The 18,792-nt window shown below is 55.4% G+C and overlaps 1 protein-coding gene and 1 long non-coding RNA gene across 3 annotated transcripts in view; both read left to right on the forward strand.

Moving 5' to 3' along the window:
* The window catches only part of LOC118627088, a 36,092-nt gene extending 30,730 nt beyond the window's left edge, over window positions 1-5,362 (forward strand). Inside the window, exon 3 of the long non-coding RNA XR_004959009.1 lies at window positions 5,307-5,362. This is a non-coding gene — a long non-coding RNA (uncharacterized LOC118627088). The remainder of the gene's footprint in view (window positions 1-5,306) is intronic.
* A 467-nt stretch (window positions 5,363-5,829) lies between these two features.
* The window catches only part of HIVEP3 (HIVEP zinc finger 3), a 44,146-nt gene continuing 31,183 nt past the window's right edge, over window positions 5,830-18,792 (forward strand). The window contains exons 1-2 of one of the 2 annotated variants that reach the window (XM_036256658.1): window positions 5,830-10,896; window positions 14,334-14,479. In XM_036256658.1, the coding sequence (XP_036112551.1) occupies window positions 5,833-10,896; window positions 14,334-14,479 (5,210 nt within the window). In that variant the 5' untranslated portion in view covers window positions 5,830-5,832. The remainder of the gene's footprint in view (window positions 10,897-14,333; window positions 14,480-18,792) is intronic. The other variant, XM_036256657.1, reaches the window with a different exon arrangement.

The raw sequence follows: 18,792 nt of genomic DNA on the forward strand, positions 1-18,792 counted from the left end.
TGGAATACTAGCTGCCCCCAGAAAGAGATGAACCTATATATCCATGCAAAAAAAAAAAAAAAAAAAAAGCAAGTCACAGATCAGGATGTACAACATATTTTCTTCGTGTATATTTAAAAATCCAGTATGCACACATATTTATATACATGCCTTAGGATGTCGGGAAGACCATATTACATCAACTGTAGCTTCTCTGGAGAAGGGCGTGTGGAGACAGGCTGCAGGAGACAGTACGAGTCTGCCGTGCTTTCACGTTTCCAAGGGAAACGCTCCCCAGCCTTTCTGTATGTAGCCAGTCTCCGGAACTTCTGGTCCGGACCGAAGCCCCTGGAAAGAGCGCAGAGGAGATGTAGGAAGCAGAAACAACCAGGCGTGAGGTCCTGTCATTGTCCCCATGTTACGGACGAGGAGACTGAAGATGAGCGAGGCTCCACGAATTCCCAGTTGGGAGGTGGGGGCCAGGAGTCAGACACAAGCTGTCCGAGCCGCCAGGCTGCCTCTGGCCCCTCAGTGCGGTGCTGCTGCGTGTGTGGCCTTGGGGTCAGGACACTTTCTCACAGCAGGTTCCTGTCTTGTCCTTTGGGCCCAAACCCTAGTCTGTGTTGTTACCTGTGGCTTTCTTCACTGGGTTTCAGCTTTTAAAATGAAAAGGACATCCTGCTTTCCTGGTGTTTTTAAGATCAGTGTGTTTTTACTACTGTCAATACAATTTTGACCAGATTTTAGCATATTAGACTGTGTGCAGGGGTAGGGGTGTGTGTATGTGTGTGTGTGTGTGTGCAAATTACAAGCAAAGAATTTTTTTTTTCATCCTCACCTGAGGACATATTTGCCTTTATCTTCAGATAGAGCGGGAGGGAGAGAAAGAGGAAGAGAGAGAGAGAAACATCCATGTGAGAGAGACACATTGACTGGCTGCCACCCACACGACCCCAACCAGGGCTGGGGACAAACTGCAACCAAGGTACATGCTCTTACTGGGAACCAAACCCCGGTCTTTGGTCGGTGGGCTGACACTCTAACCACTGAGCCAAACCGGCCAGGACTACAAGCAAAGAATTTTATCGAGCCGCACGAAGTTGGGGTTCGATTGACCAGCTTGCCCCTGGGCATCAGGCTCCTGCCCCATCTTATCTCTGTCTTATCTAACTTTGCTGGTGACCCAAGCTCCCTAGTCCAGAGTCCAAGGCAGATTCAAGCTGGCCTCCCGCCAGGTCTGGAGGAACCGTCCTCCTGGTAAAGCTGGCTGCCCGGCGCCCCTCTGGTCAAGCGGTCTGAGGCATGCGCTGTGCCACGCTGCCCGATGCCTGCCTAGGGAAGGTGCTTTCTAGTTGGGTTTCAGAGCGTCAGGCCACCTTGCCTCGCCTGTCGGCCCCTCCATCACTTCTGACTCCCCTGAGGCCTTTGTGGCTCCACCCCAGTACCCTGCTCTCTTTCCTGGTGGGCTGTCCTAACAGCGAGCCCTATGGAAGCTTCCAGAAGTGGGAGCTGAGTTGTCTGATGTTCGTTAACTGGCTCTTGAAGCTCAGGTTTTCCTCACGGTTCTGATCTGGTTTCTAAGCTCTCGGGGCTGTGGCCTCAGTGGCAGACAGTGTGGACCCGTGGCCGCTCTCCCACCATCAGCAGAGGACACCCATCCCCCGTTGGCCCAGCTCCTGGGCCCTGCCAGGGAAACCCTCTACCTCTGACCTCCTGGCACTGGTGACGTTTACAGGTGCCCTCGCCAGTTGTCCGGAGAGACAGGTTCTCCTGTTGCTTCAAGTTTACGTTAACATGTTACACACACCCTCAGAAGCACAGAAGGTAGAAAAGAGTCACTTTATGAGTGTCACTTGGTCGCAGTGATGAGAAGCCGCCCTTGCAGAGGAGTTGGAGAGTTCAGTGACCGAATGCTATGCCAATCCGAACTGTAATCCGTCCAAGGCTGAGGCCTTTGTTCCTGCAGTCTAGCCCCCCATCTGCACCCACAGCCCAGCCCCCCCCTTGTATTAAGAACGTAGACCTGTCATGAGGTGCAGAGCAGGGCAGCGGACAGCACTGACCCAGGACGCCAAGGACCAGTGTGGCCCTAGGCACTCTCCCTGCAGAAAAAAGGGATGGGCTTCCGGAACCCCAGGCCTCCCTGATTCCACAGCCTGGGGGCCCAGTGGTACCGGTTGCTCCTCCCTCAGAGGGTGCAGGCCCTCCCCGGGGAGCCCCAGGCCCAGCTCACAGGTGTAGGCTGAATGCTGACCCTAGGCATGTGGTGCGGCCCAGTGAGTCACCTGATGGCAAAATAGTCACCTGGTGTTTCCTTCCTCCACCCCTCCCCTCCCACCTGGCTTAGGAATTGCCCCAAACCCCAGCCACTGGGCACTTCCCCACCTGCCCCCGGAGAGCCTTGCAGCTCAGGGAAGGGATACCTGTGGGAATGGACAATGTAGGGTCCGCCTTGGCCTACTGACCCCCACTCAGACTGATCATTTACCACCCGGTGATGCCTCAGGGTCCCATCCATCATCAGAAGAAGCAAAGCTTACCACTAGCTAGCACTTGGGGGTGCTTTGACATCCTTGCATGAGGGGTGAGTAGAAATAGCAAGTATAGTCAGCCCGTTATTAGCCATACACAGCACACAGGTGCAGCCAGGCCCAGGAGTCCCAGGCCAGGCTAGAGAACAGCTCCGTCTACACTGCAGGTGACATCTGACTTTTAGGTGACTCGGCACTTCTACCTACCTTAGCTTGGAAAATGAAGGCCTGGACGGACTTCCGCCTAGACGGACTCCCCAGCATTAGCCAGGCTCTGCATTTCTCCTGTCCAGCAGCCAGAGTGAGGTCAGGACATACGTTCAAAAGCCTCTTTTACTGCTAAGCCCCTGGACACCTGCTGACACCCCTCACGGAAGGTACGGCCACGTCCCTGAGGCCAAGCCAGTGCTTCCACAGAACACAGAGCCGTGCACTTCAGTGCCCACTGACCGCAGGCGTCAAGAAGGAATGGATTCTCGGAGGCAGTGGACAAACCCTGGCCAGAGGTCGGAAGGCAAGGGACAGTAGTGCTTTGCCACCATCATTGCAATTTTTAGGAAAAAGCACAGTGTTCTTCCAGGCCTCAGTGTCCCATCTGTCAAGTGAGAGGATTGGCCGAGATAACCAATCTCTGCGAGTCCGTTAGGAGACCACAGTGTCATTTCAGTCCCCACAGCAAAGATCAAAGTTTGTGCCAGATACCCAGGGTCAGCCCTTGTGCTGCTTTGGGCCTCAAGGTTACCATTTGTCCCGTTAGCCTGGAACAGGCCTGGTTCATGCCCATCACTCCTCCACAGTCATTCCTCCGTCACTCTCAAATGTGGCCCAGTTTGGATGATGTCTTACATGGCCCCCCTACTGATGTAATGTGGTGAAGTGAGGTTTCCCTACCATACCCACATTGGCCCTGCTATGGGAGGGATTTGACTGCTCAGAGAATCGCCTTTGCTGAGTCGTGACCTTCCACTGACAAAATCACTGCGTTTGTAGGAGGGGTGTCATTTGAAGACACAGGTGATCTCATACAGTCACTGCCCCTGTAGCACGTGAAAACGTTCTTTGCAAGCAACTCTTTGCTTCCTGCAAGGAACTGAGGTATTTCTTCATCTCTGGCTTATAAGGACTCTGTGATGGAGCACATTCCTCCTTTCTCCTTGGCCGCTGGGAAGCTCAGATATAACAGTTGGGCCCTTATGATTGGCTTACCAGTGTTCTTTCCATCCCTCCGATCCTGATTCCTGCCTTATTTACATTTTCCTCGTTCTGATTTGTTATTCTTCTCTAAAGTTATACGTATTTGTAGTTTGCCATCCTTTTATAAATATTAATAAAATTTTGCTGTCGTTATTTTGAATTATTTGTAGAACCAAGACGGGAAGGAAACACAAAAGGAGTGAATTTATAGTAATTGTTAGCTAATAGAGCGAACCACCTGCTCCTCCATGGAATGTCACTAGGGGTGAGGTCCTGCCATCTGTGAGACAGTATTGGAGTCGCAGACTTGTGGACTCTCTGAGCACCCTGTGAAAGTACAAAGAGTGAACTCAAGTCTGCATCAGAAGATAGCTGGCGAGAAGCAGGGTAAGGGCGTGAAGGGCGTCTGAGGCCAGGATGCCGAGGGCAGAGCATGCTTACAGGAGAAGGAGGAAGGCAGGGACACACCGGTCACTCACCCAGCCCTCACCCAGGGGACTGGCGCCTGCAGGTAGCTGGGGAGTGAACTCCAGCCATGGGGGACCTGGGTTCAGGCGCCAGCCCTGCCTCTTAGAACATGCCGTCTTAGCAGGCCGCCTTCCCTCTGTGGTCCTCAGTTTTCTCCACTGGAAGGAAAGGTGACTGGTTGAGATGGAGTCCACAGTGACTTCCAGCTTTGAAATGCTGACCGTGCTGCTGGGGAGACGAGACCTGAGATGCACTTGGAGCCCAAGAAGCCTAGACAGCCTGGCTTCTGGCTGGCCCTGGGAGGGTGCACACACTTGGGGCTCCACCCACAACGACTTTGCCCCGCACCTTGGCAAGGACCCCCATTCTGAGCCACTTCCAGGGTATCTCTGGGGCACTTTCCTTAAAGGCTGCAATGCTGGAGGAACATGCCAGAATGATCCTCCCAGCTACTGCTTGGCAGCTCAGGTGGCCATGGCCGTGTTAGACTGTGAGCTCCCACAGGCTAGGGCTTTAGCTTCACCGTGAAACACGGGCTGCAGAGGTGAGTAGGCAAAGGAGCAAAACCACGCGTGATGCCCCTCCTGGACTCCTTCAGAATCCTGGGCCAGAGAGAGAGTAGTACCTGAGCGTGATCTACCCCTTGGAGAGCTCGTCCCTGAGCACCCCGCCAGCACTTCCCCCCGCACCAACCAGCCTTTGTCCAGTGGCATCCGCGTCCACTATCAGGTTGGACCCCACTGCATCTGGGGCACAGCTGAGGCAGGAATTGTTGTCATCCATTTTCTAGGTTAGGCAGCTGTCGCTTAGGGAGCTAAATCCACTCGGGGGGGCTCACAGAGCAGACTGGAGCCCAGGCCTCTTGACCCTGACTGGTCCTGACACCCCACACAGCCAGAGTCCCCCGAACCGCAGCTGGTATCTGTCCCCAGCAGCACCGTGAATGTGGGTGAGGGGTGGAAGGGCAGTGCCCCGGTGTGCAGAGCTGGGGCCGTGGGTTCTGCTGAATCTCCCTGGTTAGACGTGGGGGGGTCTCACTGGGCCTCTCAGAGTCGGAGGTGCCCAGGTTGTGGACCGGTCGCAGTAACTCTCTCCTCTTGTGTGTATTTCCGTGTGTGTGTCTTTGCCATGTAGAAGAGCGTGAATTCCCCTCTGCGGCTATCGATCTCCAACACGGGACTCGAGGGAAGAGGCTGGACGAGCCGCCTGCGGCCCCCAGCGTGGCTTCTCTCTGCCGGGACCAGGGATGCCTGGGCCATGCACACAGATGTCTCCAGCCTCCAACAGTTCGCATAGCACACAGGGGACTCGTGGGGGGCCACTTGCCACTGCCAACTGAAACAATACAATGGCAGCACTGACGTCCTTCATGACGTTCCCACGGCAGACATTCAGGCAGAAAGTGCCGGCGCATTTTCTGTCTGCAAAGTAGAGGGCCATGCCTCACCGACGTGAATAGTTTCAGCCCCAATGACTTGCTCTGAGTCCACTCACAGCCAGTGACACTTGCAAAAAATTTCCACAGCCCTCTTGGGTTTGGCTTCCTCCGCTCTTGACCCATGTGGCCAAAACCAGACGCCTCCTTGGGACACGTGGATTATCCATAAATGCAGCCTGCCCTGACCCTCCCTGAATAGCATCTGAAGTCTCCGTGGAGGTCATGGATCCTGAACAAAGTGTCAAGGGCACCAAGAAGGCTGAGGGAAGTCCCCGGAAGCGGCTGACCAAAGGAGAGGCTGTCCAGACCAGTGCCCCGGCCAGTGCCCCGTACCCAGGCGGCAGTACGGCTCCCGCCCCCGAAGGCCCCCTCCAAGAGCTCCTAGCCCCGCAGCCCTTCCCGGGCCCCTCGTCGGTTCTTAGGGAAGGCTCTCAGGAGAAACCGGGCCAGCAGCAGAAGCCCCCCAAGAGGTCCTCCATCGAAGCCTCTGTCCACATCACACAGCTCCCGCAGCTCCCTCTGACACCAGCATTCATGTCGCCTGGCAAACCTGAGCACCTCCTGGAGGGGTCCAAGTGGCAGCTGGTCGACCCCATGAGACCTGGACCCTCAGGCTCCTTCATAACCCCCGGGCTCCCTCCTCAGAGCCAGCTCCTCCCTTCCCATGCTTCCATCATCCCTCCGGAAGACCTGCCTGGCATCCCCAAGGTCTTTGTGCCCCGTCCCTCCCAGGTTCCCCTGAAGCCCGCGGAGGAGGCGCACAAGAAGGAGAGGAAGCCCCAGAAACCGGGCAAGTACATCTGCCAGTACTGCAGCCGGCCCTGCGCCAAGCCCAGCGTGCTCCAGAAACACATCCGCTCGCACACGGGCGAGAGGCCCTACCCCTGCGGCCCCTGCGGCTTCTCCTTCAAGACCAAGAGCAACCTCTACAAGCACAGGAAGTCCCACGCCCACCGCATCAAAGCCGGCCTGGCCTCGGGAGTGAGCAGCGAGATGTACCCCCCGGGGCTGGAGATGGAGCGGATCCCGGGGGAAGAGTTTGAGGAGCCCACCGAGGGCGAAAGCACTGACTCCGAAGACGAGACGAGCACCACGGCCGCTCACCCCGCAGAGCTCTCCCCCAGGCCCAAGCACCCCCTCCTGTCCAGCAGTTTGTACAGCTCTGGGAGCCAGGGTTCCAGCCATGAGCGCTGTTCCCTGTCCCAGTCCAGCTCAGTCCAGTCGCTCGAGGACCCCACTCCATTCGCGGAACCCTCATCCGAACACCCCCTGAGCCATAAACCTGAAGACACCCACACCATAAAGCAGAAGCTGGCTCTCCGCCTGAGCGAGAGGAAGAAGGTGATCGACGAGCAGGCGTTTCTGAGCCCGGGCAGCAAAGGCAGTACTGAGTCTGGGTACTTCTCCCGCTCCGAGAGCGCCGAGCAGCAGGTCAGCCCCCCGAACACCAACGCCAGGTCCTACGCGGAGATCATCTTCGGCAAGTGCGGGCGGATCGGCCAGCGGACCGCCATGCTGACGACCACCTCCACCCAGCCCCTCCTGCCCCTGTCCACCGAAGACAAGCCCAGCCTGGTGCCGCTGTCTGTGCCCCGGACGCAGGTCATCGAGCACATCACCAAGCTCATCACCATCAACGAGGCCGTGGTGGACACCAGCGAGATAGACAGCGTGAAGCCCAGGAGGAGCTCGCTGTCCCGGCGCAGCAGCATGGAGTCGCCCAAGTCCAGCCTGTACCGGGAGCCCCCATCGTCCCACAGCGAGAAGACGAAGCCTGAACAATCACTGCTGAGCCTCCAGCACCCGCCCAGCACCACCCCCCCTGTGCCTCTGCTGAGAAGCCACTCAATGCCTTCTGCCACCTGCACCCTCAGTACCCCCCACCACACCTTCCGCGGTAGCTACTCCTTCGACGACCACGTCACCGACTCGGAAGGCCTGAGCCGCAGCAGTCAAGTGTTTACCTCCCACCCCCGGATGCTCAAGCGCCAGCCGGCCATCGAACTACCTTTGGGAGGGGAGTACAGTTCCGAGGAGGCAGGGCCCAGTAGCAAGGACACAGCCCCCAAACCTGCAGACGAGCCGGAACCCAAGGAAAGCGAACTCACCAAAAAGACCAAGAAGGGCTTGAAAACGAAAGGGGTGATCTATGAATGTAACATATGTGGTGCTCGGTACAAGAAAAGGGACAACTACGAAGCCCATAAGAAATACTACTGCTCAGAGCTTCAGATAGCAAAGCCCGTCTCTGCAGGTGCTCACGTGTCTCTGGAAGCCGAGAAGAGCCAGGCCGAGCACGAGCCCTGGTCCCAGATGATGCATTATAAGCTGGGGACCACCCTGGAGCTCACTCCGCTGAGGAAGAGGAGGAAAGAGAAGAGCCTTGGCGATGAGGAGGAGCCACCTGCCTTTGAGGCGACAAAAAGTCAGTACGGCAGCCCCAGGCCTTTCGATGCTGCTCGGAACCTTCCCCCGGAGTCCACCAAGTCACCAGCAGAACCAAGTAAGTCAGTGCCCTCCCTGGAGGGACCCTCAGGCTTCCAGCCAAGGACTCCCAAGCCAGGGTCTGCTTCGGAATCAGGCAAGGAGCGGAGGGCAACATCCAAAGAAATTTCTGTCATCCAGCACACCAGCTCCTTTGAGAAGTCAGACTCTCTGGAGCAGCCCAGTGGCTTGGAAGGGGAGGACAAGCCTCCGGCCCCAGCCCCGTTCTCGTCGCCCCCACCCGCCCCACATGGACACGGACGATCGGCTCACTCCCTGCAGCCCAAGTTGGTCCGCCAGCCCAACATCCAGGTTCCTGAGATCCTGGTGACGGAGGAGCCCGACCGGCAGGACACGGAGCCGGAGCCGCCCCCGAAGGAGCCCGAGAAGACGGAGGAGTTCCAGTGGCCCCAGCGCAGCCAGACTCTTGCCCAGCTCCCGGCTGAGAAGCTGCCACCCAAGAAGAAGAGACTGCGCCTGGCACAGATGGCCCAGTCCTCGGGGGAGTCCAGCTTCGAGTCTTCTGTGCCTCTGTCCCGCAGTCCAAGCCAGGAAAGCAGTGTCTCTGTGAGCGGGTCTAGCCGCTCCACCTCCTTTGAGAGGGACGACCACGGAAAAGCCGAGGCCCCCAGGCCCTCGTCGGACACGCGCTCCAAACCCCTGGGCACGCACATGCTGACTGTCCCCAGCCACCACCCACACACCCGAGAGATGCGGAGGTCGGCCTCCGAGCAGAGTCCCAATGTTTCCCATTCTGCCCACATGACTGAGAGACGCAGCAAATCATTCGACTACGGCAGCTTGTCCTTAACAGGTCCTTCCGCGCCAGCCCCAGCAGCCCCAGCGGCTCCTCCAGAGAGGAGGAAGTGCTTTTTGGTGAGACAGGCCTCTCTGAGCAGGTTTCCAGAAACAGAGCTGGAGGCCGCCCCCGTGGGAAGACAGGAGAGCGAGGAGCCAAAGCCCTCATCCAGTAAAACTTCGGCCAAAAGCTCACTGCCCCAGATTTCCTCAGCGGCCACCTCACACACTGGGCACCCGGGGGGCAAGAGCCAGGTGCAGGACAGACCCCCGCTGGGCTCCACTCCGCCCTACACAGAAGCACTGCAGGTGTTCCACCCCCCCATTGCCCCGCTCCCCCTGCACGAGAAACCATGCCTGCCCCCGCCCGTCTCCCTTTTCTCCTTCCAGCACCTCTTGCAGCATGAGCCAGGACAGTCCTCAGAATTCTTCTCCACCCAGTCCATGTCCAGCCTCCTCTCCTCACCATACTCCACGCCCCCGATCCCTCCCTCCTTATTTCAAGCCCCACCATTTCCTCTCCAACCTACTGTGTTGCACCCAGGCCAACTCCACCTCCCCCACCTCATGCCTCACCCCGCCAACATCCCCTTCCGGCAGCCCCCGTCCTTTCTCCCCGTGCCATACCCGTCCTCCTCAGCACTGTCCTCTGGGTTCTTCCTGCCTCTGCAGTCCCCGTTTGCCCTTCAGCTCCCTGGCGATGGGGAAAGCCATCTGCCGCCTATCAAAACCAGCCTGGCCCCACTGGCAACAGGAACAGCCGGCCTCTCCCCCAGCACAGAGTACAGCAGTGACCTCCAGCTGCCCCCCATGCCTCCCCCATCCAGCTCCTCGGTGCCCATTTCAGCCCCTCCATTGGCCCTGCCCGCCTGTCCAGATACCATGGTGTCCCTGGTTGTACCCGTCCGCATTCAGACCAACATGCCGTCCTACGGGAGCGCCATGTACACCACCCTCTCCCAGATCCTGGTCACCCAGTCCCAAGGCAGCTCAGCAACTGTAGCTCTCCCCAAGTTTGAGGAGCCCTCGTGCAAAGGGACGACAGTGTGCGGGGCAGATGTGTACGAGGTCGGGCCCGGGCCAGCTGGGATAAGTGAAGAGCAGAGCAGAGGTTTCCAGACTCCGTACCTGAGAGTGCCGGTGACGTTACCTGAAAGGAAAGGCCCTTCCCTGCCACTGGAGAGTGTCCTGAGCCTGGAGGGGGGTTCGTCGGCAGTAGGGGGAAGCAAACGTGTCCTTTCACCGGCTGGCAGCCTTGAACTTACCATGGAAACACAGCAGCAAAAACGGGTGAAGGAAGAGGAGGCTTCCAAGGCAGATGAAAAACTAGAACTGGTAAAACCATGCAGTGTGGTGCTTACCAGCACTGAGGATGGCCAGAGGCCAGAGACATCCCCCTTGGGCAGCCAGGGCCAGGGCAGGAGGGAGCTAGAATTGCTGTCCAGCCTGCCCACAGATCCATCTGACCCAAAGGAAATTACTCCCCTTCCTCACCCCACACTACCCCATGTGACAACTCCAGGCTCAGAGGCTTTGAAGGAATATGTGCAGCCATCTGGCAAACCTCACCGAAGAGGGTTGCCCTCCTTGAGTGTGAAGAAAGAAGATTCCAAGGAGCAACCTGACCTCCCTTCAGTGGCACCTCCCAGTTCACTTCCTCTGTCAGAAACATCCCCCAAACCAGCCAAGTCTCAAGAAGGTACGGACTCAAAGAAGGTACTGCAGTTCCCCAGCCTCCACACGACCACTAATGTCAGTTGGTGCTATTTAAACTACATTAAGCCAAATCACATCCAGCATGCAGATAGGAGGTCCTCTGTTTACGCTGGTTGGTGCATAAGTTTGTACAACCCCAACCTTCCGGGGGTTTCCACTAAAGCTGCTTTGTCCCTCCTGAGGTCTAAGCAGAAGGTGAGCAAAGAGACATACACCATGGCCACAGCTCCGCATCCTGAGACAGGAAGGCTCGTGCCATCCAGCTCCCACAAGCCCCGCATGACAGAGGTAAGCTCAGTCTTATTTTTCTTCTCCTCATGATTTTAAAAACCTTTGCTGAGCTTTTAAAGCCACATTCTTCTCAGGTCCCATTTGCAAAGCTAGTGCCAGATGAGTGGGCAGATTTCCTCTCTGCCAACTAGGACTTGTCACCTTAAGCATTTATTGGATTCCTTTGTCAGTGTGTGTCCCTTGTGCCATCGGAATAGATACCTTTCAGTAAAGTGAGCTTTTAAGTGATCCTGCTTTCCCATTAGCTGCTACTGTAAAATCAAAAACACAATCTCAGCCAGGAAAAACACAATTCTCCAAAAGACTGTTTGGAAACTTGGCTAATGGAATGCCTACAGCAATTTTAGAACTTTATACCACTGCATCATATGTCATGTTAATATTTTCTTGCTTTTCTTATTCTCTACATCTGCTGTTTCCATTCTCTGGTACTTGAAATCTTCTCATTTCCAGAGACTCTAGAATTTGACACAACTCCTGAAATAGTCTTTTTTTCTTTTTTCTTTTTGTAAGTAGGATAACAGATAAAGCTGGTCTGCAATATCCCTTTTTACCAGTTGGTGACAGTATCGCTCTCAGTTTGACCCATCTATGCTGTGTGGTAGCACCAAGCCCCACTAAGGACTCACGTTGAGTCTTCCGTTGCCTCTGGCTTGAGGCTGCATCAGGACCTATATAAAATGAACAGGTCCCTGAAAGTTCAGGAAGTTTGAAATTTGACAGATGATACCTTCATACCCTGACAAGGCCAGGCTAAGGATTCAGGCCATGAGGTGTTATGCTGACTTGGTGTTTGTGGACTAACAATGGATCTGTTGACTGAGCAGCACACTGTGCTTAGCCTTTGAATCCAGTCAATGCTTATCTCCACCTGAGGGGTAGCAGGACCATCTCCATTCTACAGATGAGAGAACCTGAGAATCAGAGGGTAGAAGGAGCAAGGTCACATGGGAAATATTTGGCAAGCCCAGAATTTGAACCCAGACCTGTCTGACTCCAGAAAGTCTGTTTTTCTTCTTTCAATTATTTGAGGAAAGAAAACCTTAAAGTGTGTCTTCAGACCAGGTGCTTGGACCAAATAGGCATAAATCTCCTAAATTCACATGATAGACAAATGAACAAAACTGTGCTCTATAACTTTCCTATATTCATGTCCTCCTCTTTATCATTGAGTGAATTTTATGCATTGAATTTGTTCTTAGCTCAGCCGGATATTCTTCACAGAACTGTTTCCCGAATCTATTCTCTAAATGTCCTTGTCAGTCTACAGACATCCCTAATTGAGATTTCCACTTTTGTAATAAACATCATTACTGATTTGCTCTCCAGTGTCTCTTATTAGCTACTGGTACTCCCCAGGTGCTGCTGTAATTATGTTCATATTTATAACTACTTGTGCACCTAATATGTGCCAGATACTATGCTAAACTTTACTTGTATTCTCACAACTAACTTGAAAGTTAGGGTACTCTATGGCCGTTGTATGGAAGAGAAGGCAAAGCACAGAGAAGTTAGTTAACTTGCACAAGGACACACAGTAAATGGCAGAACCTCAATTCAAAACCAGACTCATGCCCTGGCTGGTTTGGCTCAGCGGTTAGAGCGTCAGCCTGTGGTCCAGAGAGACTCGGGTTCAGTTCCTGCTAAGGGCACGTACCTTGGTTGCAGTTTGTCCCTGGCTGCCGTTGGGTCAGGGCCGTACAGAAGGCAGCCATTCGATGTGTCCCTTTCACATCGATGTTTCTCTCTCTCTCTCTCTCTCTCTCTCTCTCTCTCTCTCTCTCTCTCTCTCTCTCCCCCCCTCTCTCTCCCTCCCGCAACCCAGGCATGTGCCCGGACCAGGAATCAAACCGGGATCTCTTAGTCCATGGAATGACGTTCAAGCCACTGAACCACACCAGCCGGGCTAAAATTTGAATTTCTTAAAATGAGCTGAGACCTGCAAACTTTTTCTTGGAATACCCCATTTGATTCACTGGCGTGTTTTCTGCCAGCACACACTGGCCTGTGTGGTGCTAGAACTCATTCCCTGATTGTCCACCAGCTACCTTTCTGCTCAGCCCTAGCATGCTTGTCGGGGCAGGTGTGGTGGCTGGCACAGGGGCTGCAATTCTTAGATTGTCCCAGCACCAGGACTCATAGTTGCTTCTCCTGCTGGCTGTAAGCAGTGAGGTTTCTCATGACCTTCGTGATAGTGGCATGAAGTGGGACGAGAGCCTCTAGCTGCCAGCCCAGCATCGCTGCCCCTGGTCAGGTGTGCACCCACCCCTGCTGCCATCAGGGCGTCTAAAACGTGTTCTCTTTGGACAAGGGCTTGGAAAGCTTAGTTGTCAATTTGTGAGATAAGCCACAGTGTCCCATAAAACACATTTTCACTATATTACTACAAAATTGAGTTCATTTCATGAATAACAAAATTTATCAAGCTATAAGTGCTTCCCCCTTTGCAGTAATCAATAACTTAATATAAAATAATAATAGTATTTCGCTCAGAAATCAATTACAGCCACACCTGTTTAAGGGGGCTCACCCAGATTTCATAAGCAAAACTGGAGGGGTCTGAGTCAGTTCTAGGTTGGATATGTATCAGGGAAACCAAGATGTCAAAAGCAGTGTGTGTGTGATCAGAGAGGGTGTCCATGTTGGTGACTTAGTCCTGAACCAATCGATCCTGCCTTGGGCACTGGAGAAAAACAGCTCTCTCTTCTAATAAAACCTACCTAACAAAAGTTTTGCGTGCAATCAAAAAAAAACAAAACAAACAAAAGATACGTTCTCATCAAGCCAGCTGTCACCCCTGAGGCCAGTGAAGAGAACAGTTCCCTCCGATAAAGAGCCCAGAGCCTGCCACCCTCAGGTGCACGCCCGTCGGTGCCGCACGGCCTCTCTGTGCCCGGCTCTGGGAGGTCCCATGGGTCACGGCCCTCGGGAGACCTGTGCTCTGCTCCCAGCAATGCCCTTAACCTTCCGGCTGACCTGGACTGTCTGGTCTGTGAAGGAGAATTAGACGAGTCACTCTCCACAGGCGGAGTCTTCCTTTATCTGTGGGACGTTCCTTAGTGCCCACACTGAGGCAGACCTGTTTTGGGTGCTGGCCTGACCAAGGAGACCAGCATGAGGAACTGTCCCCAGCAGCTCCTTGACGGTGTAAAAGAAAAAGCAGTTGTCACGGGGAGGCCTGGTCTTTCCATGAAAGAGACTGGGTCAGAGTCCTAGTTTTGACACCAACTAACCACATGGCCTTGAATAAGGGACTCCACCTCTCGGGGGGTCGGCTTCCTTCTGTCTGTTCAGTGGGGCTCCAGCACCTTTTCCCGGGGCAGAGTGGAGATTCAGCGAGCCACGACTGAGTGTAAGCATGCAGTGCCATTGGAGGCACTGCCCATCATTACCACGTAACCAGCAGTGATTTTGTCCTTCCTGGGGTGGGCCAGGTTCACCTCCCTTCGCTGGTTTCCCCGGAAGGCCAGAAAGAGATAGCTAGAGTGGAGAAGGAAGAAGAGAAGCGAGGGAAGCCGGAGGAGGACACTCCTGCCTCCAAGAGAGGGGAGCCAGCGAGGATCAAAATCTTCGAAGGAGGGTAAGAATCATGTTTGGTTTGCAGTGTCTGCTTGCCATGGAGTGAGAGCTCACGCCCGGCCCGCGGGCTGGGGGGCCCATCTGCGTTCAGAGGTGGTGAGTGTCTCCACTGGCAGGGCCGTGCCCCCGGTGCCTAGGGTTCCAGCAGATGCCACCATTGTGGGGTGCGCAGGCCACCTCTGTTTAAGAACACTGGGCTCCTTGGTGGGGGTGGGGACACTGGGTGTCGTGGACTGGTGAATCTGTCTTTCTCCAGCCTCTCATTCCGTCAGATTCCAGTGGATTCTAGTCCTTCACCAGGGTCGATAGTGAGACTGTCATTTCCCTTGGTGTGTGTTCCCGAAAAGTCACCCCTGTGCACCCAGCAGCCACCTGGGCACTGGACTCTGCCAGACACGAGGCTGCTGCAGGGCTCATAGCACAGCATATGCGCCAGCTGTTTACGCCGGTCTCCGTTCCGACCGGCCGGGGTCCAGGGTCACTGGTTGGTAAATATTTAGAATCTCATCCCTGGATTTCCACGTTGGTGCTTGTCTTTGGGAAGCTAATGATGTGAACATCTCAGAACTCACAACAGTGGGGCTCTCTGGGCTCCGGAAGGGGGTCTTGTCTCAGATTCGCTTCGTGGAAGTTTTGTGTGAGCTGTGTTCTGTGTGGCCACCTGTTTGCTCCCTGGGACGTGGGTGTCTGTAAGCAGGTCCCGTGTGTCTGTCTCAGGGTCCTGTGTCTGTGTCCCCAGTGTTATCAGTGCAGCCCTTGTCCTACCCAGTCCTGAGGACAGCAGCATGGAGGAAAACCTGCCTCCCATGGACGACAGTCCCCCTCAGCACAGGCTGTCACTGGGGGCCCGCAGCTCTCCAGCGGCTGTAGGTGCCTAACTCACAGTCAGAGTGGGAGGTGCCGGGTTCCCCTGCAAAGTTGGGGACAGCAGAAGCCACCAAGCTGCCCAAGGCCCCCAGTGGGCACCCTCCAGTGACCCTGACCAGCTGGACTGTCTGAAGAAGGGATGTTTGGAAATGAAACTTGGGGAGTTGGGTTGTCCCAGTGACAGGGAGGAGGTCAGGGATGGCAAACAGCCTGAAGTAGCAGGGACACCTCCCCCTGCGGGAGAAACATCTTGCCCAGAGTTAGCAGCTTCATTGAGAAACACTAGGCCAAAAGGTTTTCCAAATACTGACAGGCCCTCTTTCACGGGAGACCGGTCTCCTCCCCGCGATTTGGTTAGAGCGCCCTCGTGTGTCTCTGTGCCCTCACACCACTGGTCCTTTAAAGACGGCGCAGGAATTCATCCACTGGTGCATCTGAACTTGCCTTCTTCCCTCTTGCTTTGAAAACTGTCCCTGGAGCCCGGCGGGGCTGGTGTGTGTGAAGAACTCCGCTTCTGCCCTGAGAGGCAACAGCCTCCAGACACCTATTGCCCAGCTGCTGGTGCTGCCTCGTCCCCGGAAAACCTGAGCTCCGGGGGCAGCTGGCAGGAGCCTCTGCTATCCCGGCTGGTTCATTGGTCCAGCTGCTGGCTAGAGTCTCGGCCACATGGTCTGGCTTCCGCTGCAAGATGAAGGTTTATACCCAAGTCCCCTTCTCTTCCTGCTGGCCGGGCATGGGTCCCCACTCCACCCCAGCCCCACCACCCCATTCTGGTTGTCACTTAGTCCCCCCTGCTGTGTTTCTGAACCTCCCTCTCTTTCAAGATCCGCCATCTGTACCCCAAAGCGTCTCTCCCACTTACCTCTGTTCCACCACCAGTCCCCCTCCAGCTGTGTCCTCATCTGCAGACGGGGCAGCAACATGGATCGTCAGAGGAGGCTGTGCGGCCCGTGTCAAGGCGGGGTTCGTGGGCGTCGGGGTATTTTATCACTGTTGCATCCTTCTCTCTGCTCTCCCTCCAGCACAGTCTCACTCTGTTCTGTCTCCTGTGGAAACGCCCTTATGCTCTCAACTGGTCACATCCAATTTGAACGCTTTGGTGGTTACGTAGTGGCCCTGGTCAGACCCTCTTCTCCCGCAGCCCAGCTGTCCTATCTGGGCCCTGCGGTGCCTCCCACCCCCACTTCTGGTGACCCCTCTGCATTCGTGGTTCTTGTGGGGCTGGTGTCACCCAGGAGTGTTTGGGAGTGTGGGGGTGAGAGAGTTTCGGGCTGTCACATAACGGGGGCACTTCTGGCACCTCACGAATGGGACCAGATACACAGCCATCCATACAACCAGCCACGGAACCACTTGTCCCACCCCAAACGCCACGGGTGCCCCCACCCAAAACGCCGAGTAAACCCTCCAGGCACACCGTCTGGGCTCACCCAAGCTTTGGCTTAGATCATGTATTCCTTCCTTCCTTCTTTTTTAACAAGCGAGCGTTTACGTTTCACTCCAGCACGTGTTTGACAAGGGTGTGCAGTGGGGGTCTGTTCCCAGGACTCGGAGAGCTGGACGGGTGGAGGCGGAGAGAGGACGAGGGGAGACGGTGCCGTGCCGGCTCAGCACGCTTCCCCGAGAAGGGCCGTCCCCCCGCTGGGGCGTGGGCAAGGGGAGCCCTGCTGTGTGTGTGGGGGGGGGGACCAGTGAGACCCGGCAGACAGCACTGACTGCTCCAGGGGGCTTAACATACAGCTGCAACTTGTTATTTTTACTCAGCCGCGTTCTGAGATGTGTCCATGTTGATTCACAATAGCGATGAGACACACCAAGTGGAGGCCGTACGGGTCCAACACTCATGAGTCTTTTTATCTCTAGTCAACTACTCCTAGTCCCCTTCCTCTTCTGACCTCCAGCCTAGCAATTGATCAATGAGTCAGTGTATCCAGGACAAGCTATGTATTCAGTGCCTTATGGGTGCTCTGTGCCAGAAGGAATCACAGGCCGAGCGGGTGAGCTGTGACTCTGCCTTCGGGGTGCCTGGGGGCTGGCTCAGGTGGCAGTTCCAGGCTCAGGGCTGTGTGGCCTGCTAGTGAGATGCTTACAGCAGGAAGGGCCCCCCACCTGCCTGGGGCTGGAGTCGTCAGAGCCTTGGGGGGGGGGGGGGGGGGGGGCTAGGCCAGGAAGGCTGGGTGAGGTGGGGCCAGGTGGAGAGGAAAGGTAGGTTGGTCAGCAGTCTGGGGGTACTGGAGACTCATGTACCTGGTCAGCTGGACTGATGTCTCCTGGCCTGCGTCTCACCTCTTGTCAATGCCATTCATGTCCTTGGCTTCAAACCTCGTCATCACACCGAGGACACAAAATCTGCATCTCCATCTCCTGAACTATAGACCTTTGCTTCTCAGGGGTCCTGGGAAACTTTTCCTGGGGGGACCCAGGGCACCTCAAGTTCAGCATGTGCTCACCGAGCCCTCCAGTTGCCACCGACAGCATCTCCTTCCACATCGAGGTTTCAGATGCTGCACCTGGCTCTTCACACTCAGAACCTTCGTGTCATCTCGGATACTTTCTTCATCCCTGATCCCCTTCCCATTAGTCCCCAAATTCTGGTGTCCACACGAAGTGGTCCATGACTTGGAGGTGGTTTCTCTTCATTCTCTGGCCTCCCTCTTTCCAGGGCCCCATGTTGGTGCCACTGAGTGTCTTTGATCAAGTTTCTGCCTGTGCCACACCTCTGCTCCTGAGTTTCTGTGGCCGCCTCACCTCCAGCATCCGGTGAGACCTCAGCCTGGTCTTCCTGGGCTCACAGTCCGTTCTGCTTCACTGCTGTGCCTGCCGGGGTCTGCCCGCTGCCAGATTCCATTCAACCTTCAAAGGGCAGTACTGACCCCTCCCCCTAACTAACCTCCCAGGTCCCTTCACACCCCCTAGTTTTTTATGTTACTTCTGGAATAACACTGGTGTTGAAATCCATTCCTGTCTCCCCCCAGATCCCCTCTTGACTTGGATCTGAGGGCCTGCTCCATCCATATGATGTCTCAGCTCCTATTTATTGAATTGATTTCCCAGCACACACACCCTGTCTGCATTCCCCGTCACTTCCACACCTGGACAAAGCGTGCATTCTGCAGGCACCTCTGGGAGTGCCCCACCCAGAATGTGCTGGCTCTCACCCGGCACCTGTGCATCTGCCTTGGTCATTTCAGAAAGGCTCCTTTGTTAAGGAACGTTGTTTTCACACAGACAGAGTTATATTGTTCATTGGGGGTGATGCTACATTGTCCTAGCTCAAGTTCACTTGTTGCAAGGAAAGATGGAAACTCATTCCAAAGGGCTGGTGTGGCAGAGGAAGAGACTAGAACCCACAACCTAGGTATGTTCCCTGACCGGGAATCGAACCCACAACTTTTCAGTGTATGGGACGACGCTCCAACCAACTGAGCCACCCAGCCAGAGCCGGGG

This window comes from Molossus molossus, unplaced genomic scaffold (assembly GCF_014108415.1).
Source record: "Molossus molossus isolate mMolMol1 unplaced genomic scaffold, mMolMol1.p scaffold_m16_p_12, whole genome shotgun sequence".
Taxonomy (NCBI): Eukaryota; Metazoa; Chordata; class Mammalia; order Chiroptera; family Molossidae; genus Molossus; species Molossus molossus.